We start from the raw sequence: 24,353 nt of genomic DNA on the forward strand, positions 1-24,353 counted from the left end.
CCCATTTTACTGTATAGGCGCTGTAACAGCGCCTATACAGTAACCTGGGTGCGCTGGTACCTGTCATTTCAAATGACATTTGAAATGACAGGCTCCAGGAAGTGTAAAAAAGTTTAAAAAGTGTAAAAAACAAAAAACCTGTGTGTTATAAAAAAAAACCAATTTTAAATACCTGTCGGAGGGCCTACCTGCCTGCTCGATCGAACATGCTGCCGCTGCTGGCTCCCCGGATCTCGCTGCCACCCCCGGACGCCGCTCCCGGATCCTGCTGCCGCCCCCCCCCCCCCCCCCCCCCCCCCCGCTGCCGACCCGCCCGTGCGATTTTGGCGCTCATCCAGGCAGGGGAGGAAGGGAGAAGGGACTACCGGATGCCGCTGATGGCTGCCCGCCGCCCACCGGCCGCCTGGACCCACGGCCCTCCGACAGGTATTTAAAATTGTTTTATTTTTTTATATAACACACGGGTTTTTTGTTTTTTACACTTACCATAGCAGGCCCGAGCCTTGCTACTTTTTCGTTTGTTTTTTTTTGCCCTGGTCCCGTCCGGTCTCCTGCAGCCCCGTCCGGTCCGGACAGGGCTGCAGGAGACCGGACGGGACCAGGGCGGGTAAGCAATGTTTTTACCCTACACTACACTACACTAACTCCTACTAGGGGGAGGCGGTAAACTAGCAGGTTAAGGCCGCGGCAGAACAGCGGGTTACGGAGGAGATAATATCAGCGCCTGTTACAGTATCGCAGGGGAATAGCTAATTCCTTCATTATACAGCTTTTTCGTTCATTTACATGCCGGGTGCGGAAAGGGTTATGCGTCTGTTTTCAGAAGCGATACGGACGCGTGAAACTGGAGACTGTATCGCCGAATTGCCTTGCGCGCCCGAATTGTGCGCTACGAGCACGTTACAGACGGGCAATCCTCGAGCGGACAATACTGGATCGACCTGATAGATTGCAAAACATGAGAGCAGCATGCACAGCTGCATGCCCACATCACAGGAGGAAAGAAGAATGCTGCTGGTAGAGGAGGGACTCCGGATCCACCATCAAAGCTCAGGTTCCCACTGTCACAGCCACTGGGAAGGGAGACTTAAGTAACTACTGGAGCTGTGCTGGCAGGAACGCTGGCCCTCCTTGCCAATGGCAACTTCCAAAGTTGCCACTAGAGCTGCTGCTGGAGCAGGAAGGCACAGGGAATGGTCTCTTTTTTTTCTGGGAGGAGGGGAAAAGAGTGGCACTGGGAAAATTAGTGAAGAAAGATGCTGGGGAGAGAAAGAAGGAAGAGGTAAGATTGGAGGAGAAAGGGGAAAAGAAGAGTGGAAGGATTAAGAGTTGAAAGAGATGCTGGGAGAAGAACATGAAAATGTTCCATCAATTCCTATCACTGATTTTCAGTTATATGGCCACCTTGATAAAGAGTTTTGGTAATCCCTGCTCTAGGATAGTGGTCCCAAAACCTGTCCTGGAAGATCCCCACCCAGTCAAGTTTTCAGAATAATTGCAGTGCGTGTGCGTGAGGAAGACTTGTGTGTACTACCTTTTGTTGCATGCAAATTTCTCATTACATATTCATTATGGGTGTTCTGAAAACCTGGCTGTGGGTCTTCCAGGGCAGGTTTGGGAACCACTGCTCTAAAAATATTAATCTGCTTAACATATATGTTTACTGTCTTGGCGTCTGTCCAACAAAATAAACTCTGATATTTTACATAGAAAATTCATTTTTTTCTGCTGACACCCCCCCCCCCCCCCCCCGGTTTTTGGTCTTGTAATAAACATTGATAAATTCCTGGGGGGGGGGGGGGAATAAAAACTGAAAATGAAGGTCCCTGCTTATGTTCTTATGCATCAAAATTGGTTCAAGATATCCTGTCAGACACTTTCTTGTACTGTATGAATGCTTCATTCCTTAATGTGTGATCTGAATCTTGTTACTGATCCAGACAGAATAGATAACCATATTGAAGACTACTTTTCTTTCAAAACTAGCTTCAGACTTGGTGTAGTGTTCTGGCACCTGGCTTCTAAGTGTGAAGCTAAAAATACTTCTATAGACAAGTACTCTGTCACTTCCTACATGAAAAGCCCTGTAAATCTTAGATATTTGCAAGCTTACACTGTGTATTATGTTTGTGAATCTTGTAAGAGTATATTAATATGGCTTTTTTTTCCCCCCCCTTTATTTGGTAGATGAAAAGCGCATTGACGGAAATCATTCAGCTTGCTACCTTGGATACAGATCCCTGGGTTTTAATGGTAGCTGATATTTTGAAATCCTTTCCAGATACAGGATCTCTTAACCTTGACCTTGAAGAACAAAATCCAAATGTTCAAGATATTTTAGGAGAATTGCGAGAAAAAGGTAAGTTGTTTGTGTTTTGGGTTTTTTTTCCTCTCTTACCTTACCATGATAACATTCCACTAAGATATAATCGGCATGTGACCAGAGTCCTTTCCTTCAGAAGCAAGTAACTTCCAATAAGCCTGGAAATCCTCTTGCTTACCTAGAGGAACAGAGCATGATATGAAGGTTCTGCTGATTTACAGTGGTCAGCTCTTGAGCAGAGTTTAGGTTTCTTGTAATGCTTCCAAGACTAGCTAAAGGAATGGAGGAAAATGGGATGAGTGTTTGAGAGGGGTATTTCTTTAAAGTTGTGGTTCAATGATAAGTCCACTATAGTGGAGTGTAAAGCTAATTTAGCTAAGTACAGGCTGATATCTTTATCCTCATCTAAAATCATAGAATCATTGGCTTTATAGCAGCTAAATGATGTAATTCAAGATAATTAAATACTTGATCAGTACCAATTTGGATTACAAAAATCCCTCAATGTGGAGACTTAATTGCTTTCGACCTTAGATGTGATCAAAAGGAGTTTTGATGCTGGTCATAGGGTTATTCTTGTTCTCTTTAGACATCTTGGCTGCTTTTTATACTTTAGACCAGTGGTTCTCAATCTTTTTTTGGCTGGGACACACCTGACAGATGGTTCTCACATGCGTGATACACTGAACATGTGACCGTCACGAGGCTATATGTAAACATACACTCTGCATCCACGGGAACCCCCTTGACCCCCAACAATGGATGCAGAGCAGAACTAGGGCATTACCCATAGAACTCACCATGCAAAAAAAGATATTCTGGTTCTGATGACATCCCAGTAAAAGCAAAACAAACTCCCTTTACTACCAGGCACAATAGCCCTTCTTATGAAAAGACAGTAATTTACCACTAATGCATGTCCTATTGAGAAAACACAACAAATAAGATGGATACAAATGTCTACATGCTAGTAAGACTTCACCTCTGTCACACACCCAGAACTGACCTTCACCAAGTACAGAAAAACCACAAATTATAAATATGGAGACAGAAACTGGAATGGAAAACCAAAAAAGCCACTGCATGCAGTGCAAACTTGGAGACATATAGCACCTTACACAGTCCCAGGATCTGCAGTAATGCACAGAAACTAATCTGCACAAAGTTACACCTGCATTATGGAACACATAACAACCCTATCTATGAAAGGGCAACACTACAAATGTTAAATCAGGTCCTAAACACGAATACACCTCCTATTAAGAAAACAGAACGAGCCAAGCTGCTATAGATCCCTACACAGAAATAATTGTAAAACTATACTAATAAATGTTTCAAAACAGCTGATGGACAGAATAACATCAAACAATTAAAACTTATAAAAATTATTAAAAATTGTCCAAATATCAATAAAATTTCAAAACGGCAGACACATCACACAATACTCAATAATTAAAATGGCAGGCAATCAAGAAAAATAACTTAAAGTGCCACCTTTACTTACCCTCTCCAGCAACTCTCCTCCTACTCCTCTCTCTTGAAAGCACGCAGCAGCGGCTGCTGAAGCTCTGTCCTCACAGTCCTCTTCTTTAGGGCCCACAAGTCACACACACACACCCCAATTAAACCCTATCACCAGTCTGTCTCACAACCACCCCCCCTCTTCCCCCCGGTCACCTCCCTGACCAGTCTCTGGGGCTCTCAGCAAAGTGTGTGTGAGAGGCAATCTGTGTTACCCTTTAATTTTGCAGTGCCAGGTTTCCCAGTGCTGCCGTTGCCTTACCAGCTGCACTGAAGCAGCAAACATTTATTTTATAAAAATATGCCACAGCACTCAAAACTTTCTTTTGGCTGTCAGGATATCCCTAGGCTCCTGTGCCCCCTCCCCCCCCCCCCAATCTTCCAGCTTTTATGGCCGCTAGGAGCTCCAATTGCCCCATCTGTAATCAGCATGGCTGAGTACCACTTTTACTTTAATCGTGGCTCTACCTTGCTCACTGTTGCATCGGGGGAGGGGAATTCCCTGGAGCAACCAGTCTTTGTGCTTGCGACTCGCTACCGCTTTGGAAGCGGGAAATTCTGGCGCAGCTGGCCGCTTTTTTTTTTTTTTTCTCCCCCTCCCTTTGTGGCTCACCGCTGTTTAATTTCAGCATTTCCAGTCTGTGGAGGCCACATGGTCAAGCTTCTTCACAGCCATGGGCCTGGACACTACCACCCCCATGCTATGAGATGCCCCCCCCCCCCCCTTCTTCCTTCCCCACCGGCCAATCAGAGGCTTCCAGTTGGCCTGCCGGGGGGGGGGGGGCAGGAAGAAGGGATGAGGCTTCCAGTTGGCCCGCCGGGGGGAGGGGGGGCAGGAAGAAGGGATGAGGCTTCCAGTTGGCCCGCCGGGGGGGGGGCAGGAAGAAGGGATGAGGCTTCCAGTTGGCCTGCCGGGGGGGGGGCAGGAAGAAGGGATGAGGCTTCCAGTTGGCCTGCCGGGGGGGGGCCAGGAAGAAGGGATGAGGCTTCCAGTTGGCCCGGGGGGGGGGGGGGGCAGGAAGAAGGGATGAGGCTTCCAGTTGGCCCGCCGGGGGGAGGGGGGCAGGAAGAAGGGAGGAGGCTTCCAGTTGGCCCGCGGGGGGGGGGGGGGCGGGGCAGGAAGAATGTAAAGGGCAGTATAACTGGGGCTGTGGGACACCGGGAGCTGCGCCACACCAGCTGGTGCTTGGTGACACATTGGTGTGTTGCGACAAACCGGTTGAGAATCGCTGCCTTACACCACCAAATTCTTATACGTTGGCTAAGAGTGTGGAGTTACAGGTTCAGCCTTGCCTATCTTACCTCTCTGATTGCAACAGGTGTTTGGGAGCAATAGGCTATCTATGTGGGTATCTTGCCTACTGGTTTCCTGCAGGGCTTGGCCCTTTTAGCAACGCTATTCAATATTTACATGTTTCCTTTTTACAAGCTTTTGGCTGGGCTTTGTAATGCATACTGATCGCACGGATGATATCCTGTTTTTCATTCCGCTGGATAGTAATTGGGCTGAGACCTCAAATATGCTTGCTATTTGTCTGTGTACCATTAAAAAATGACTTAGTCATAATAAACTGTTTGAATATCTCAGAAACTTGGATAACTGTGCTGCATTATTTAAACTTGAGTAACATACTACTCCCTCTCCAGTTTTTCAGACTGAATATTGAAATTACAATTTTCTCCTGTGTGAAAAGTTTAGAAGTCATTGATTAAATCAGTAGTTTGGGCAGATATTTTTTTTTTTTCAAATTGAAGTTATTTAGGGGAATTCAATAAAGGTTTTAAGTCCCTGACTTTTGCCTTGTAGTTAAGAAATATCATTCTTGGATTATTGCTATTCGATCTATCTAGGTTGACTTGTAAGCGCTTCAGAAAGCTGCAGTATGACTTGTCTCAGGATGCAGAATTAGAGTATATTACACCTGTGCTTTACAACATTCATTCTTTGCTGATCATTGGCATTATTCATTTATAAAACTACTTCATCTGGACTCCCTTCCCTGGGCCAAGGTGGTGCTACGTGTCTATAATCCCACCAAGGTTACTACGTTCATCACAGCTCGGGATGTTAGATCTACCCTTGGTGTGGATAGTTCAATTGGCAGAGACTAGAGAGCCTTCTCAGTTACAGCCCCTGCCATTTGGAATTCTTTACTTAAAACCTTCATCTGAGCATGTACTTAAAAACTTTCAAAGTGATGTTCAAGACTGTCGTTTTTCAAGAAAAATTGGTGTTTTTTTGATGGTTTTTTTTTTTTTTTTCCCGCTGGGGCAGCCTGCTGGTGGAAAGTAGCAGGACTGGTGGAGTTATCCAGGTCCCACTAGCAGGAAGCACCTTTCAAAACCCCCCCCCCCCCCCCACCACCACACACACACACACACACACACATGCCCTCACTGTCACACAATACTTGACACCCTCTTCCTGAAGCAACGGCAAAATACTAATGCATAAATGCACAAAACTGTAACACACAATTGCAGGTCTTGGAGTCATAAATATGCTTTTAAATTGACATGTAACTGTAGACCTCTAGCTTGCGTGGTTTTTTCTTTTGTTTTTTAGTTGTCTCTGAAACATCCTCTATGCTGTACTTTCTACTACCTTTCTGCTAGAATTGATTACATTTAGTGTGTATGCTATTTTTAGGCTATAAATGAAAGTGAAAATGTATCCATTAAGTTGATGTGGTTTCTAATTTGTAATTTTAAGCAAATTTTAATTTCCTAGCATGTAGCCAGATGGACTCAGGACCAATGGGTTATGCTCCCCTGCCAGCAGATGGAGACAGAGCAAAGCTGATGTCACTGCAGGGGGGTATATGTACTGTGACCTCAGCCCACCAGTATTCTCAGTCTCCAGCAGATGGTGGACATGCCTCTCCCTAATGGGATTGCTGTACTTTTTTTGGAAAGAGAAATTGTGTATCCTAAATTGAGCCCCACTCTCCTGTGGTGATACCTAAAGTTCCCGCCCCCAGTTGAGAACTCCTGAGGTGATTTCTGTGATCCCTCAGATTTACCTTGGTCTGATATCTGGTTCCCGGCATGGAATTTGCTACTTATGCAGCTGAAAGGCAGCAGGTGCAGGAAGCCGAGCACAGCAGTGACTACCAAAGCCCTCTCCTCCCCCACAGCCGGAGACTGTCTCTCAGTGGGTAAGTGCTGAGCCCAGGTAAGTCTTAAAGACTTCTTCCTTCCTTTTTTACCGGCTGATTCAGACTAGAGGGGTTTCTGTAAGACTTTCTCTGGTCTCTGTGTTTGGCGTGCTGCATCATCGTCATTTCCTTTGGGATAAGGGGAATTGGGCATCTGGGCAGGTTGAGTGGCCCCTGGTGGGAGAGGCCCTGCTTCAGACTTTGTCGGCACATCATGTGGCGGTGCCATTTTACTGTGGAATATGCTTCGGCTGTGTGCACGCGTCAGACCTTTTTACCTAGGTACTTGAAGCTTGTGCGCATAAACTTTTAAGCACGAGCCGATTGAACACACAGCTACCACCGCTAATGGTGCCTCTAACCAAGAGGCCTAAGCTCCTTTCTCTTTGTGCTGCTTGTCATATTAGAGCTTCACAGCCTGACCTGGTTTCCAACTTGTCAGCACTGTGAGGATGCTCAGGGAGAATTGTCCTCCTTGGACTTTGCTAAGCCTGGCTCCTCCCATTCAGATAATGGGCTGGCCACAACCTTACATAAGAAATTGCCGTAATGGGTCAGACCAAGGGTCCCATCCTGTTTCCAACAGTGGCCAATCCAAGCTACAAGTACCTGGCAAGTACCCAAAACTAAGTATATCCCACATAACTTGATGCTAGTAATAGCAGTGGCTATTTTCTAAGTCAGCTTGATTAGTAGCAGGTATTGGACTTCTCCAAACATTTTTTAAACCTATCTACACTAACTGCACTAACCACATCCCCTGGCAACAAATTCCAGAGTTTAATTGTGCGTTGAGTGAGAATTTCCTCTGATTAGTCTTAAATGTGCTACATGCTAACTTCATGGATTGCCCCTTATTATCCGAAAGAGTAAATAACCAATTTCACATTTACACGTTCCAGACCTCGCATGATTTTAAAGACTTCTATCATATCTCACCTCAGCCGTCTTGTCTTCAAGCTGAACAGCCCTAACTTCTTTAGTCTTTCCTCATAGGTGAGCAGCTCCATCCCCTTTATCGTTTTGGTCACCCTTCTCTGTACCTTCTCCATTGCAACTGTATTGGATGTGGCAACCAGAATTGTATGCAGTATTCAAGGTGCGGTCTCATCGTGGATACAGAGGCATTATGACATCCTGTTTTATTTACCGTTCCCTTCCTAATAATTAGAACATAAGAAAAATGCCATACTGGGTCAGACCAAGGGTCCATCAAGCCCAGCATCCTGTTTCCAACAGTGGCCAATCCAGGCCATAAGAACCTGGCAAGTACCCAAAAACTAAGTCTATTCCATGTAACCATTGCTAATGGCAGTGGCTATTCTCTAAGTGAACTTAATAGCAGGTAATGGACTTCTCCTCCAAGAACTTATCCAATCCTTTTTTAAACACAGCTATATTAACTGCACTAACCACATCCTCTGGCAACAAATTCCAGAGTTTAATTGTGCGTTGAGTAAAACAGAACTCTCTCAGATTAGTTTTAAATGTGCCCCATGCTAACTTCATGGAGTGCCCCCTAGTCTTTCTACTATCCGAAAGAGTAAATAACCGATTCACATCTACCCATTCTAGACCTCTCATGATTTAAACACCTCTATCATATCCCCCCCTCAGTTGTCTCTTCTCCAAGCTGAAAAGTCCTAACCTCTTTAGTCTTTCCTCATAGGGGAGTTGTTCCATTCCCCTTATCATTTTGGTAGCCCTTCTCTGTACCTTCTCCATCGCAATTATATCTTTTTTGAGATGCGGCGACCAGAATTGTACACAGTATTCAAGGTGCGGTCTCACCATGGAGCGATACAGAGGCATTATGACATTTTCCATTTTATTCACCATTCCCTTTCTAATAATTCCCAACATTCTGTTTGCTTTTTTGACTGCCGCAGCACACTGTACCGACTATTTCAATGTGTTATCCACTATGACACCTAGATCTCTTTCTTGGGTTGTAGCACCTAATATGGAACCCAACATTGTGTAATTATAGCATGGGTTATTTTTCCCTATATGCATCACCTTGCACTTATCCACATTAAATTTCATCTGCCATTTGGATGCCCAATTTTCCAGTCTCACAAGGTCTTCCTGCAATTTATCACAATCTGCTTGTGATTTAACTACTCTGAACAATTTTGTGTCATCTGCAAATTTGATTATCTCACTCGTTGTATTTCTTTCCAGATCATTTATAAATATATTGAAATTAAGGGTCCCAATACAGATCCCTGAGGCACTCAACTGTCCACTCCCTTCCACTGAGAAAATTGCCCATTTAATCCTACTCTCTGTTTCCTGTCTTTTAGCCAGTTTGCAGTCCACGGAAGGACATCACCTCCTATCCCATGACTTTTTACTTTTCCTAGAAGCCTCTCATGAGGAACTTTGTCAAACGCCTTCTGAAAATCCAAGTAAACTATATCTACCAGTTCACCTTTATCCACATGTTTATTAACCCCTTCAAAAAAGTGAAGCAGATTTGTGAGGCAAGACTTGCCCTGGGTAAAGCCATGCTGACTTTGTTCCATTAAACCATGTCCTTCTATATGTTCTGTGATTTTGATGTTTAGAACACTTTCCACTATTTTTCCTGGTACTGAAGTCAGGCTAACCGGTCTGTAGTTTCCCGGATCGCCCCTGGAGCCCTTTTTAAATATTGGGGTTACATTTGCTATCCTCCAGTCTTCAGGTACAATGGATGATTTTAATGATAAGTTACAAATTTTTACTAATAGGTCTGAAATTTCATTTTTTAGTTCCTTCAGAACTCTGGGGTGTATACCATCCGGTCCAGGTGATTTACTACTCTTCAGTTTGTCAATCAGGCCTACCACATCTTCTAGGTTCACCGTGATTTGATTCAGTCCATCTGAATCATTACCCATGAAAACCTTCTCCATTACAGGTACCGTCCCAACATCCTCTTCAGTAAACACCGAAGCAAAGAAATCATTTAATCTTTCCGCGATGGCCTTATCTTCTCTAAGTGCCCCTTTAACCCCTCGATCATCTAACCGTCCAACTGACTCCCTCATAGGCTTTCTGCTTCGGATATATTTTAAAAGGTTTCTACTGTGGGTTTTTGCCTCTACGGCCAACTTCTTTTCAAATTCTCTCTTAGCCTGTCTTAACTAGCCAGTTCTTCTGCTATATCCTATATTCTTCTGTTTGGATCCTACTTCCAGTTTTTGAATGAAGATCTTTTGGCTAAAATAGTCTTTCACCTCACCTTTTAATCATGCCTGTAATCGTTTTGCCTTCCTTCCACCTTTTATTAATATGTGGAATACATCTGGACTGAGCTTCAAGGATGGTATTTAAGTGTCCATGCCTCTTGCACACTTTTTATCTTTGTAGCTGCTCCTTTCAGTTTTTTCTAACTATTTTTTTTCTCATTTTATCAGTTTCCCTTTTGAAAATTTTAAACAGGAAGTTTAAATTTTATCAGTTTCCCTTTTGAAAATTTTAAACAGGAAGGGGGACTTACTGTCCCCCTTCCTGTCATTAATTCAAATTTGATCCTATAATCACTATTGCCAAGCAGCCCCCACCACCGTTACATCTCACCAAATCCTGTGCTCCACTAAGAATTAAATCTAAAATTGCTCCCCCTCTTGTCTGTTCCAGAACCAATTACTCCATAAAACTGTCATCATTTATTCCACCCAGGAACTTTATCTCGCTAGCATGTCCTGATGTTTCGTTTACTCAGTCAATATTGGGGACATTGAAAATCTCCCATTATTACTGCACTACCAATTTGGTTAGCTTCCCTAATTTCTCTTAGCATTTCACTGACCGTCTCACCATCTTGGCCAGGTGGACTGTAGTATACTCCTATCACTATACTCTTCCCCCAATACACAAGGGATTTCTACCCATGAAGATTAGATTGTGCATTAGTCTCATGCAGGATCTTTATCCTGTTAGTCTCTATGCCATCCTGCCTCCCAGATGATCTTCTGTCATTGCGATATAATTTGTACCTCGGTGTAGCACTGTCCCATTGGTTATCCTCCATTCACTATGTCTCTGTGATGCCAATTGTCATTCACTGCTATATATTATAATTCTCCCATCATACTTCTTAGACTTCTGGCATTAGCATACAAACATGTGGTGGGTTTTTTTTTTTAGTATTTTCATTCTGCTTTCTAATTGATAAAGATAAATTGGAATCTTTTAGTTCTGGTGAGTTTTTAATTACAGGCACTTGGACTATTTTTCTTACTATTGGGACCTCACTGTTGGGATGCCCTAATTCTATTGCATCATTAGTATCTGTTGAAGATACCTACCTCTGAACCATGTGCTGCTAAGCAACTGTCTGCTTTCCCCTTAGAGCAGCTTTTAAACTAGAACAATCTTCTTTTTAAAAAGCGCCAGTAGCTTGGTTCCACTCTGGTTAAGGTGGAGCCCGTCCCTTTGGGAAAAGGTTCCCCAGTTCCTTACAAAACTGAATCCCTCTTCCTTGCACCCTTGTCTCATCCACGCATTGAGACTCCGGAGCTCTGCCTGCCTCTGGGGACCTATGCGTGGAACAAGGAGCATGTCTGAGAATGCTAACCTGGTTCTGGATTTCAGCCTTCTACCTATAAGCCTAAATTTGGCTTCCAGAACCTCCCTCCCACATTTTCCTATGTCGTTGGTACCTACATGTACCACAACAGCAGTCTCCTTCCCAGCACTATCTAAAACCCTATCTAGGTGACGTATGAGGTCCGCCACCTTCGCACCAGGTAGGCATGTTACCAGGTGATCCTCATGCCCACCAGCCACCCAGCTGTCTACATTCCTTAATCAAATAATTAACTGACTGCCAACCTAACCCGTAACTGGAAATATTCCAGATTTGAGTACTGCCTTGACTGGCTTATCCACGGGAGATGGTAATTCAGTTGGGCCCATGCCAGTGCCTCTTGGACTAGGCATGTGTCAGACTGACTTTTTCTTGGGTGGAGTTTTTCCGGGGTTTACAAGCCTTCGTACAGGCGCAGTCTTCTGCTTCACCTACCCCTGTCTGGATGGATCCTCAACCGGTGATCTTTCCATTTCCCAACCCTATTGCAAGATGCCAAGTCATGCCTTGTATTGCCGCAGGTATTCCTGGTAGGGACTGAAATGGCACGGATGAAGAGGCAGACCCCGATTCCTTGGAAGATGGGGAAACCCCCCCCCCCCCTGGGTTGGAACTGTATCAACCGCAACATGGTCTCTTTCATAGTGATGAATTGCCAGCCCTGATTTCCAAGATCTTGAAATGTTCTTAGTTCCTGGGGCAGATACTGACGGAACCAAAGAAGAAATCCCATTCTGATTTCCCTGCAGAAAGTCTCTTCTTTCCAGTGATGGATGCCATTCAGGAGTCTGGGATGCCCCAGAGGGAAGCTTTAAAGGGGCCCGAACATTGGAGGGTTTGTACCATATTCATCCTGGAAACCTGGCCAGTTTGTGGCCCTCGAGGACCAGAGTTTGCCACCCCTGCTCTAAACACAGTGGTGAGAGCATTTGTGTTTCCCTAAAGTGGATCCTCTGGTCTGCACAGTCTCTAAGCGAACAACTAATCCCTTGGAGGGAGGAGTGGCCTTAGAGGATGTTCATGATAGACTTATTGAATCTACTCTGAAACAAGCCTTTGATACAGTAGCAATGACCTTACAGATTGTTTCTTGTGGCTCGTTCTTGTCTGCTTTTCTCTCAGGAGGTGGATGTCTCTGGGGTTAATTCCAGAGTATTTATGGAACCTGCTGCTGCCTCTGCTTTAAAAAAAAAAAAAAAAAAAAAAAGACACTGACTTGATTTAGTCTGTACTTCGGCCAGTGGCCTCTGTGGTGGCAGCCAGATGACAGCTATGGTTGCAGAATTGGTCAGCTGATGTGGCCTCCAAAGCTAATTATAATGTTATTATATATATATATAATTATCTGATCTTCATTTTCCTCCTTACTCCAAGTTATTGTTTCCCTGTTACATGTAACTGCTTTTCTGCACTATTGTTCAAATTGTAAAGTTTATTTTAATTGCACCCCTGTTTCTTGTGAACCTGCATGATGGGACTATCGTCTTGAATGTTGGTATATAAAAAAACTTAAATAAATAATTTACAAAAATGCCCTTTAAAGGATCACACTTTTTTATTCGGAAACGAGTTGGAAAAGCTGGCCAGTAAATGGGGTGAGTCCCTAGTTCCTGGCTACTGGAGGATAAGAGGGAAGCAGTTACAGCGCCCCTCGTCTGAGGGTTCTTCCCAGAAGTTCCCAGCGTTTTTCAGCTCTACAGAAACTCACTATTTCAGAGGTCTCTGCCCTTTGAGAGGCCTCGGTCTTTTCATCCCCAACAGTCCAAGAGAGGGACAGGTTCGGGACCCAGCTTGTCCCAAACTCCCCAGTGAAGTTTTACCGACCCACATTTGGACAAGGAAATAGGGGGGGCACCTATCTCTTACCAGTGGTAGGTGGTAATCACATCAAACAAATGGGTCCTGCAAGTTATACAGGAAGGATATGCATTGGAATTTCACAGCACTCCTTAGGACATGTTCATGATGACTTGCAGTGGAGTCTATGCTGCCAAGGCTCCTCCGGATGAGAGCTGTGAGCCCTGTACCTGTGCCCCAGGAAAATACAGGGTGGTGGTCCATTTATTTCGTTGGTTGGGTAGTAAATCTGTCCAAGAGCAGTCTCGTGCCTTCCCAGTCCTTGGAGTATCTGGGAGTCCGGATTGACATGAGGTGGGGCAAGGTCTTTCTGCTAGCCACACTGATCCAAATGTTGATGTCCAGGTGCATGAACCTGTTGATGAACATGATATGCCCAACGGTATAGTGCTACCTCTTAAGTTTTTGGTTTGGAGGCAATCCTGGAAGTGGTGCCTTAGGCAAGAGCGCATATGCGTCCGCTTCAGCATTCTCTGCTGTCATGTTGGAACCTGCAGTCTCAAGACTATTTGCTTCGCCTCCACTTGCCAATGAAAACCTGTTCTTGCCTCCAGTAGTGTCTGTAGGAGGCTCATCTGAGCAGGGGTGTACCCTTGTTCTCCCCCTGAACTGGTTGGTTTCATGACAGATGTAGGTCTCTGGGGTTGGGGAGCTCACTGTCAGGAAATGGTGGCCCAGGGATGTTGGATGGACGAAGAAGCCATCTGGAACATCAATCACTTGGAAGCCCAGGCAGTCGGGTTGCTGTGATTGCTGTTCAGCCACAGAGTCCAGGAGTAGGCAGTCCGTGTGATGTCAGACAACGTGACGACTGTGGCCTACATCAGTCGCCAGGGAGGAACAAAGAACCAACAAGTATCGCAGGAGATGGACCTCCTTATGGAATGGGCGGAAGCATATCTACAGATTATCTTGGCTTCCCACATCGCAGGAAAAGACGTCGTCAGAGCAGACTTTCTAAGCAGGGAGAGTCTGGATCCAGGAGAGTGGGTGTTGGTCTGCCAAAGCATTTCAACTGATAGTGGGTCACTGGGGCCTCCTGTCACTCGACCTGCTGACTGCATCTCAATGCGAAGGTTCCTCGATTCTTCAGTCGCAGAAGAGATCCAGGGTTCCTGGGAATCGACACGCTCATCTAGATGTGGCTGGAAGACTAGTTGCTATACGCCTTCCTTCCGTGGCCCCTACTAGGCAGGATCATTCGCAGAATCTAACACCACAGAGGATTAATCCTCCTGATAGCTCCAGATTGGCCCAGACGTCCGTGGTATGTTGATCTACGGAGACTTCTGATGGAGAACCCCCATACGCCTTCCGCTGCACAGGGACCTGTTGCAGCAGCTTCCCGCCCTTGGTTGCCCAACGATTGCACCACATCGTTGGGCACAATCCCTTCGGGGGGGGGGGGGGGGGCCTTCAAATCCAAAGGGATTACTGGTAAATGTTCATCCAATCCCTAGATTGGAGTATCTGTTCTTACTGGAGTTCAGTGTTTATGGCTGGCTGTGTAAGGTTTTGGTTGACCATTTTTAATCAAGTTTTTACTAGAATATCCACAGTGGTTTGTTTTTGAAGAGAATGCTGGGGTCACTGCAGGGTTATAGATACTGTAACATCAGCTTTGTTCCGTCTCCATCTACTGGCGGGGGAGCATAAACTCAGGACCAATGGTTTATCTGTCTACGCTAAGGAAAACAAAGTTATCAGGTAAGTAATTTCTCCAATTTACTACAGTTAAGAAGCAGAGACCATCCTCAGTAATAGATCACTGCTTACACTGCAGTTGGTTCTTTCATAATGAAGAGCTCTTGATCTACAGCCCCAAACTGTTTAAAAAAAAAAAAAAAAAAAATCCAAACCAAGTACAGTGATATCCAAGTTCTCACAAGCAGGCACATTGCCCAGACCCCAGTCAGTATCATCAGTCAAACAAATCTGTATTTACAAGCTTAATGAAATGGTCAGTGCTTTCATGATAAAGTATTTTAAACCATTTTGATTTACTTCGACAATAACAGTAATAAGAGCATGCTTAACCACATGTTGCTTAGCCAGACTAGATGGAGTAATGTACTTTTGGCAAAAGATTATAGTTTCCTTAATGTATTAACTTCCGTCTCTTTCCAAAAAAAAAAACAAAACAGTAAGCGAATGTGAAACGTCTGCCATGTTGCCGTTGGAGTGCCAGTACTTAAATAAAAATGCTTTGACAACTCTTGCTGGGCCCCTCACTCCTCCAGTGAAGCATTTTCAGCTGAAAAGGAAACCTAAAAGTGCCACTCTGCGAGCAGAGCTCTTGCAGAAATGTAAGTGCTTCATTGTTTGGTAGAATCAAAGGTACAGCCTTGATTAGTGCATGTAAATGTCTCTCTTGTATGAGTGTCACATTGATTTAGTCTGTCTTTTGGAACTGGTAGCTTTTAAGAGTTCTGGATGGATATTCTATGTAACAGCTTCTTGAGGATGCCTTTTGTCAGAGTAGCTGTCTTATCATAAATAAAATTCCTAATAGTAATGGTCACCAGTGCACATGCACAGACATTAAGTTGTGCAAGGGGGTTTTCCCTAGAGAGACAGAAATCTACAACAGTTATGCTTTGCAAATCTAGAAAACCTTTTTTTTTTTTTTTTTAATATTGGACCTTTTATTTCTACATAGAAAAACAGTGGAGGTAGAAAAAAAAAGTAGAAATACTGCATCTCTGAAAAGTTTCTGCTGACTTCCCAGGTGACTAGGTGGTATTGCATATGACAGGATGTGTGGGACTGTAAATGAATTGCCAGTGTCAGAGTTCATTAGGGAGGGAAAAATGAAAATATTTTAAGATGACAACTTGCAAGTTTTCTATGTGCATGTATAATTAAGGGATAGTTATTTACTGCCTTAAAGGAACAAACTGTCACATCACTGATGTTCTACAGAAAGATCAAGGAAGAAAACGAATGTTCTATCTCATCCTACCCTGTTACAAATAGAGACTAGGCTTGTAGCATTCATGTTTTTGTTTAATAATTTTTGAATTTTGTAATTTAAAACAAAAAAAAAAACTAAAAACCTGAAACACATTTCTTCTAGCAACAGAGACTGCCCAGCAGCTAAAGAAGACTGCAGGGGTGCCTTTCCACGCCAAAGGAAGAGGCCTGGTCAAAAAGATTGACACTACAAGTAAGAGCTTTTTCTGCATTTGTTAGTTTTGAATGTTCTTTCTTTGATTTGTTGGGCATCGTATGCAGGTCTGATCCTGGTCAGAGAACAGATGCCAGTGGTAGTGATTATAGAAATAAATGCATTACATGATTAGGGGGTGCCTTTGTGTCAGAGTGGGGGTGGGGAGCTTCATGAGTGCTGGAAATTATCTTAAGAGTCGAGCTGAGAGCCTGTAGCTCCAGGATCTACAGGAGACATCCCCCAAAAGTAAGAATCACATCTTCTGTGTGACTCAGACAATAGAGGAAATGTACATAAAGAAAATCCATAGAAGCAACGTTCCTAGCGTGCCCTGAATAGGAAATTGCAACCAAAATGATTTTACTTAATGTTGAAGACCAAACCATAACTATCCTGTGTTTGACTGAATCATGCAAAGTTATAGTAGTTGGACATTGTGCTGTAATGGATTTAAGATGCAAAGAAAGGTTAGCTCAGTTTTCTCATTACCTGCTAATGCTTTGTGTTATAACATAAGGCTACTTCTTGCTGCTCTTAATCATGTTCAAAACAAAATGTGACTATAGTGATGCACAGCAGATATAATAAATGCTATGCTTATGTTAAATCTGCATTTCTATATTCAGATGAATCCAGAACAAGTGGGTTATGCACATCTACCAGCAGATGGAGACAGAGCAAACTGATGACACAGAATATATACACCTGCTGTGACGTTAGCCTGCCAGTATTCTCAGTCTCCAGAGATGGTGTATGTGCATCTCCCTTCAGGGGGATTGCTTCCTTTTTGAAAAAGGAGAATTGAGGATATTTCATTTGCCCTGCTCTCCTGCGGTGATGCCAAAAGGTCCTTCTCCCAGTTGAGAATCCTTGAAGTGATTTTCATGGTCCCTCAGATGAGTGCCTTGGTCCAGTAGCTGTTTTTTTCACCTGGTGTGGACATAGCTGCTTAAGTGGCTGAAAGGCAGCAGGTGCATGAAGCAGAGCTGGAGACACTCTGGTAAAGCTGAGCTCAGGTGTGGTTTTTTTTTTAAAGTATATTTATGTTTACAGAAATGTGTAAGGCCTTTTTAGCTTAGGACCTCCTCCTTCTGGTTTCTGTGCTTGGCTCATCATTCTAACATTCGTCCTGCCTCTGTGGGAGGTCATGGGATTTGGGCAGCCTCTATAGACTAGGCCCTGTTCTAAGGTGTGTGTTTTGTTTTTTGTGTTTTTTTGCTGCATGCCATGTAGAAGGCCACAATGGTGTTTCACGCACTTTCTAAGGCTGCATTCTACAGGCTTCTCAGTTCAGTATGTACGTCTAGCTGTGCATCTGGGTTGTGCGTCCGGTTGGGTTTTGGGTTTTTTTTTTTTTTTGACTCTTAATGGAGCCTTGTATTCAGTGCATCTAAGATAAGTGGCGGCACACTTACCTGTGTGCCAAAGTTTTATTGGGCACTTAACTTATTTTAGGACACCTAGGCATTGGGATGCCTGGGTGTCGGCTGCTTGGGTTGGTTTGTTAAAAATTAAAAATAAAGCTAAACACATGCCTCCGGCCGCTGCTCATGTGCTTTGTTGGCCATAATGGCACCTATGCTTAAAAACACAAAAGAAAACCTAAGTGCCTTTCTGTTTGCACTACCTGTCATATTCGAGCATCTCAGCCAGGAGTGCCCGTTAACTTGTATCAGCACTGTTTGGAGGCTCAGGGAGGATTCTCCTCTTGATTTCTTTAAACCTGGTTCTTCCCAGCCAGAATGCGCCTGGGTCAAGACAACTCAAATGGGGCGCCTGTATTGAACTCCCCTAACTGGTTTCTCGGCAGGGGATGGTTGCTCGGTGAGTACGCCTCATGTGCCTCCAGGATGGATGCCCCTACTTTTCATGGGTAGAGCTTTTGCAGGGATTGCAATCCTTTATCCAGGCGCAATCTTCAGCCCTCTCTAACACTCTTAGAGCAGCTTGCAGGTAGGATCCTGCCCGGGACCTATTGTTTAGCACCGGAGTACTCCTAGAGTGGCAATGGGACTTCTGATGGAGGTCTGAATGGCATGGATGATGCCAAGCCTGACTCTTGCGGATGGTGAAATTCCTTCAGGATTAGAACTATATAGAACCATGCTGTGGTTCTTTCATAGAGATGAGCTGCCAGCTCGGAGGTCCTGTGGAAGCTGGTGTGTGTGTGTGCTGAAGAGATGGAAGCCATTCAAGCATTGGTTGATCTTTGAGTTGGTCGCCACAGAGACTAATTTCAAAGGAGGTTGGGTTTTGGAAGGCCTATACCTTCTGGATCAGTGGCGCAAGAGCGTTCTTGTTTTCTGAGGGTAGCTGCACATGTATGCACAGTTTCCAAGCGGACCACGCCTCCCATGGAATGAGGAGCAGCTTTGAAGGGTGCGCATGATGGAAGGGTTAACTCTCCTTAAGCAAGCAATTGATGTAGTGGCAATGTCCTTGCAGATTGTGTCTTGTGGTTCCCTGGTTGCTCACTCTTGTTTGCTTCTTCCATGAGGTCGTTGCCTCTGGGGTGATCTCCAAGGCAGATATGGAGCCAGCTGCTGTTTTTGTTTTTTTTTTGGCAGAGGTGGGCTGTGATTTGGTCTGCTCTTCAGCTAGAGGAGTGGCTTCCATAGTGAAGGCCAGGTGTCAGATATGGCTGAGAAATTGGTCGGCCGATGCAACCTCAAGGCAAATCTCACCAAATTGCCCTTTACAGACTCACTCTTTTATTTGGGAGTGAGTTAGAGAAACTGGCCAGCAAATGGGATGAATCTAGAGTTCTCTCTTGCCAGAGGAAAAGAAGCAGATGCCATGCTCTTTTAACATGAGTTCATACTAGAGGATCCAGGCATTTTCGTCCTTAGAAGAACAACCCTTCAGAGGACTTGATCTTTTTGGTAGGTCTCTGTCCTTTCCTCCCTAATAGCCAGGAAGGACTGCAGGTTTGGGTAAAGGAACCTGCAGAACCTCCCAGTGAAGGTGTGCTCCCCCCCCCCCCCCCCCCCCCGGGAACAGAAGATAGGGGGGCGCCTCTCTTCTATCATAGGTGGGTCGAGAACACATTGGATCAATGGATCCTAAGATGATACGAGAAGGCTATGCACTGGAGTTTCACGGAGTTCCTCAGGACGTGTTCATGGTATCTCCCTGCCACTCACCACAGGAGAAGCAGGCAGTGGAATCTACATTTGCAAGGCTCCTTAGTCTGAGGGCTGTGGTTTCAGAGCCCCCATCTCAAGCAAATACAGGTCGATAATCCATTTATTTCATTGTGCCCAAGAAGGAGGGCTCCTTTCGTGTCAACAGTCATCTGTGGATGATGCTTTTTTTGCATGGAAATGTTGCACTCTGTAATAATGGCCGTACAGTCGGGAATTTCTGACCTATTGGATTTGTCAGAGGCGTATCTTTACATTCCCATCCGACCTAGAGCATAAACTTTCTGTGGTTTACAGTTCTGGGTCGCCATTATCTGTTTGGGCCTTGCCCCTTGGGCTGGCCACCACCCCAAGGACTTTTTACAGGTGATGGTGGTAGTGGTGGAATTGAAAGAAGATGAGATCCTAGTACACCTGTATTTGGACAACTGGCTGATTCGGGCAAAGTTGTTGAAAGAGAGCTGCAGAGTGACTCACAAGGTGATCTCCCTATTGCAGGAGCTCAGTTGGCTTTTGAACCTGGCCAAGAGCAGTCTTCAGCCTACTCAGTCGTTGGAATACCTCACGCATTCAGAATTTGATGGCACAGCTCCGTCTGTTATTGAACACTCTGTGCCTGACCGTATGGCCTACCTGCGAGGGCACATATGCATCCTCTTCAGTGCTCCCTGCTGTCTCGGTGGAACCTGCAGTCTTAGGATTATTCGGTTTTGGCGGCTCCTGCCAATAGAAGTCTCCCAGCTGCAGTAGTGGCTGCAGGCAGATCTAAGGAAGGGAGTTTCCCTAGCACTACCAGACTAATTTAGTACTGACAAATGCGAGCCTCCTTGGTTGGGAGCTCACGGTCAGGAGCTGATGGCACAAGGATGTTGGAATACAGAAGAGTCTGACTTCCAGTTGATTGTCTGTCTGGAATATCAATCGACTGGCATGATTGCAGTTCAGCGACAGGCTGTAGGGCTGATCAGTCTGGGAGTACCCCAAGGATCATCATTATCACCCACTCTCTTCAATATATACCTCCTCCCACTCTGTCAGCTTCTAACAGACCTTAACCTTATTCATTATCTGTATGCAGATGACGTGCAGATTTTGATTCCGATAACAGAATCCATTGCAAAATCACTCTCGCACTGGAACAACTGCCTAAATCGGATCACCAACCTTCTCAACAGCCTTAATCTGGTCCTTAACGCATCCAAGACCGAACTCCTCCTCATCTCCTCTAACCAAGACAACCCTCTCCCACAGACCAACCTTAACACCCAGCTCATGCATACCCACGTACGAGATCTCGGGGTATTACTAGACAACCGCTTAAACCACAAGAAAATGATCAACACCACAACCAAAGATTGTTTCTACAGGCTTCAAGTCCTAAAAAGACTCAAACCCCTACTTTTTTTCCACGATTTCAGAACAGTTCTGCAAGCCTTGATATTTGCTAAAATCGACTACTGCAGCGCACTCCTCCTGGGACTCCCCAGCTCTACCACTAAGCCGCTACAGCTGATGCAGAATGCTGCGGCAAGAATCCTGACTAACACCAACCGGGGAGAACACATATCCCCCATCCTACGTAATCTACACTGGCTCCCAGTGAAGTACAGAATCCTCCACAAATCACTCACTTTAATCCACAAAGCCATCTACAATCACTTGCATCTGGACCTCGAATTCCCCCTCAATCTCCACCTCACCAACAGACCGACTAGAGAAATATATAAAGGAACCCTACAGACCCCACCTACAAAAGCCACACGTCTCACCTCAACTAAAGACCGATCCTTCTCAACAGCAGGCCCAACTATCTGGAACAACATCCCAGCTGACCTCAGAATGGAACCCTGCCTACTAACATTTAAGAAAAAACTTAAGACCTGGCTTTTCCGCCAAGCCTTCTCAGGTACCCATGACACACAATAGTCGACAGAACTTCCTTCAGGAGCAATGGATCTCCATATTACCCATGTCCAGAAAAAGAGCCCCCTGACTCTGCTTTGTTTATACTAATAATTCCTCCGCTATCTCAAGCCTTTCCTTCCTTCCAGCAGCCTATGCTTCCAAGTTTAATTTCCCTGTTAAATGTAACTTTGTTTTTTCATGCTCAACCTATTGTTTTTGGTTAATGTTCTTGGTTCAGTTCCCCAATTCGATGTAAACCGATCTGATATGGTCTCTACCATGAAGGTCGGTATAGAAAAGTGTTAAATAAATAAATAAATAATGGCGGACAATGCAACGACTGTGGCTTACATCAGACTGCAGGGAGGAACAAAGAGCCAGCAAGTGTCTCAGGAAATAGATCAGCTTATGGAATGGACAGAAGTGCATCTCCAGATGATCTCAGCCTCGCACACAGCAGGAAAAGACAATGTAAGAGCAGATTTTCTCCACAAGGAGAATTTGGACCCAGGAGAATGGACTTTGGAAGATGAGGTGTTTCAGCTGATTCTGGATCACTGGGGTCCCCTGTTCCTAGACCTACTGGTGACTTTTCACAATGTGAAAGTTCCACGATTCTTAAGTTGCAGGAGAGATCCAAAGTCATTAGGGATAGATGCCCTAGTGCAGGAGTTTCCGGAAGACATGGCTGTGTGCCTTTCCGCCATGGCCCTTGTTGGGCAGATTGTGGTGCTAGATTCTTTGGATCAGAGGGTTGGTGCTTTTGGTGGCTCTGGATTGGCCCAGGAGGCCACAGTATGCTGATCTTCAGCAGCTCCTGAAGGATTCTCCCCTTTGACTTCCTGCTCACAGGAACCTGCTACATCAGCGTCCGGTTCTTCACGAAGATCCAACTTTGTTTTGTATTACGGTATGGCCCTTGAGAGGATTCAATTGCTAAAATGTGGATACTTTGCTTAGAGGTAGAAAGTTCTCCACTTCCTTGATCTGTGCGAGAGTTTGAGGCCTGGTGTGAGGATTGAGGTACTCTTCTTAATTTGGCCAAGATCCTGCTCATTTTGGAATTTTTGCAGGATGGCTTCAGTAAAGGTTTGGACTTTTAATTCCTTAAAGGTACACGTAGCAACTCTAGCCTGTTTCAGGGGCCAGGTGAATGGTAGTTCCTTGTCTGCTCATTTTGATATGGCCCGTTTTCCTGAAAGCTGTGAAACATCTCCATCCTCCCTTGCAGTCCAGTACCTTTAAGGAGTCTAAATTTAGTCTTAGATTTCTTAGCGGGTCCTATGTTTAGACATTCATAACCTGTCCTTGAGGTTGCTGAACTTAAATGGTGTTTCTTGTGGCAATTTGTTCTGTGTGCAGGCTTTACGAGCTGCAGGCCTTGTCTTGCTGGGAGCCCTTTCTCTAGGTGATTCTAGGGGTGAATCAGCTATGTACTATCCTTTCCTTTTTTACTGAAGGTGATCACTGAATTTCACTTGACTCAGTCCAACTCCCTGCCATCTCTGGACAGTGAGAGACGTAGGGGGGAGTATCATTTGTTCTGACCCTTGGATGTCAAGAGACATGTCATCTGGTATCTGAAGGTTACTGAACCTTTACAGAAAACGGGTTGCTGGTTTGTCCTTCATGGCAGTACTAAACAAGGAGAGCTGGCCTTGCGGACTACAATAGCCTGCTGGATTAAGGAGGTAGTCACAACAGCATACGTTGATGCTGGCAATCCATTAACTAGTCAGGTTGGGGCTCTTTCTATTAGAGCTCAAGCAGTGTCATGGGAGGAAGTTAGATTGTCATCTCCCATCAACATTTGCCGAGCTGCAACGTGGTCCTCCTTACACACCTTTTCCGGGTAGTACCGTCTCTATGTGCAGGCCCGGGAGGACGCAGCCTTTGCAAATGCAGTTTTGACAGGACTGCGGGCAGCCTCCCTCCCTGTTTGGGAGTAGGTTGGGTATATCCCACTTGTTCTGGATTCATCTGACTGGATGCTAAGAAATGAGAAATTACTATTTACCTGATTTCCTTTTCTTTAGGACAGTCAGATGAATCTAGATTCCCTCCCTCAGCTGCCGAATGATTATATTATGGTCCCCTTGTGTGACTGTTACAGGGATTACTGGTAAGTGTTAATCCTGTCCCTAGACTTATGTTTATACATGCTTGTCTGAGTTCAGTGTTGCTGAGTGTTGAAATAGTATTCTGTTTAATCAAGTTTTGCTAATCTGTCCACAGTTGCTTTTGAAGAGCATACTGGCTGGCTGATGTCACTGCAGGAGTATTTATACTGTGACATCACTTTGCTCAGTCTCCATCTGCTGGGAAAGGTGCATAACCCACTTGTTTCGGATTCATCTGACTGAAGTAAAGAAAAGGAAATTATCAGGTAAATAGTAATTTCTCATTTCTATTGGTAACATGCATATGACTTTTCCATTAGAGCTATTGTACATTCTAATGCAACAAAAGCCTTAATCATGTGTAGTGACTTATACACTAATTTTCTTTTTGTGTGTAGCTCCTCTAAAAGGTATACCAAAACAAGCTCCATTCAGGAGTCCCGCAACCCCCAGTGTGTTTAGCCCCGCGGCAAATAGAACGCCTATTCCACCCTCTAGGGCACCGTTGCGCAAGGAAAGAGGAGCAAAGGTAGGAAATATGATGCCATACTGTGTCAGACCAAGGTTCATTGAGCCCA

At 44.8% G+C, this 24,353-nt stretch overlaps 1 protein-coding gene across 3 annotated transcripts in view; it reads left to right on the forward strand.

Moving 5' to 3' along the window:
- NELFA (negative elongation factor complex member A) overlaps nucleotides 1-24,353 on the forward strand; it is a 101,480-nt gene that overhangs the window by 7,715 nt on the left and 69,412 nt on the right. For all 3 annotated transcript variants that reach the window (XR_003854979.1, XM_029592433.1, XM_029592442.1), the window contains exons 2-5: nucleotides 2,188-2,359; nucleotides 15,583-15,744; nucleotides 16,515-16,604; nucleotides 24,174-24,304. Coding sequence is in view for 2 of the 3 variants with exons in the window: in XM_029592433.1 (XP_029448293.1) it covers nucleotides 2,188-2,359; nucleotides 15,583-15,744; nucleotides 16,515-16,604; nucleotides 24,174-24,304 (555 nt within the window). In the remaining variant the exon portion in view is untranslated. The remainder of the gene's footprint in view (nucleotides 1-2,187; nucleotides 2,360-15,582; nucleotides 15,745-16,514; nucleotides 16,605-24,173; nucleotides 24,305-24,353) is intronic.

Source organism: Rhinatrema bivittatum, chromosome 1 (genome assembly GCF_901001135.1).
Source record: "Rhinatrema bivittatum chromosome 1, aRhiBiv1.1, whole genome shotgun sequence".
Lineage (NCBI taxonomy): Eukaryota > Metazoa > Chordata > Amphibia > Gymnophiona > Rhinatrematidae > Rhinatrema > Rhinatrema bivittatum.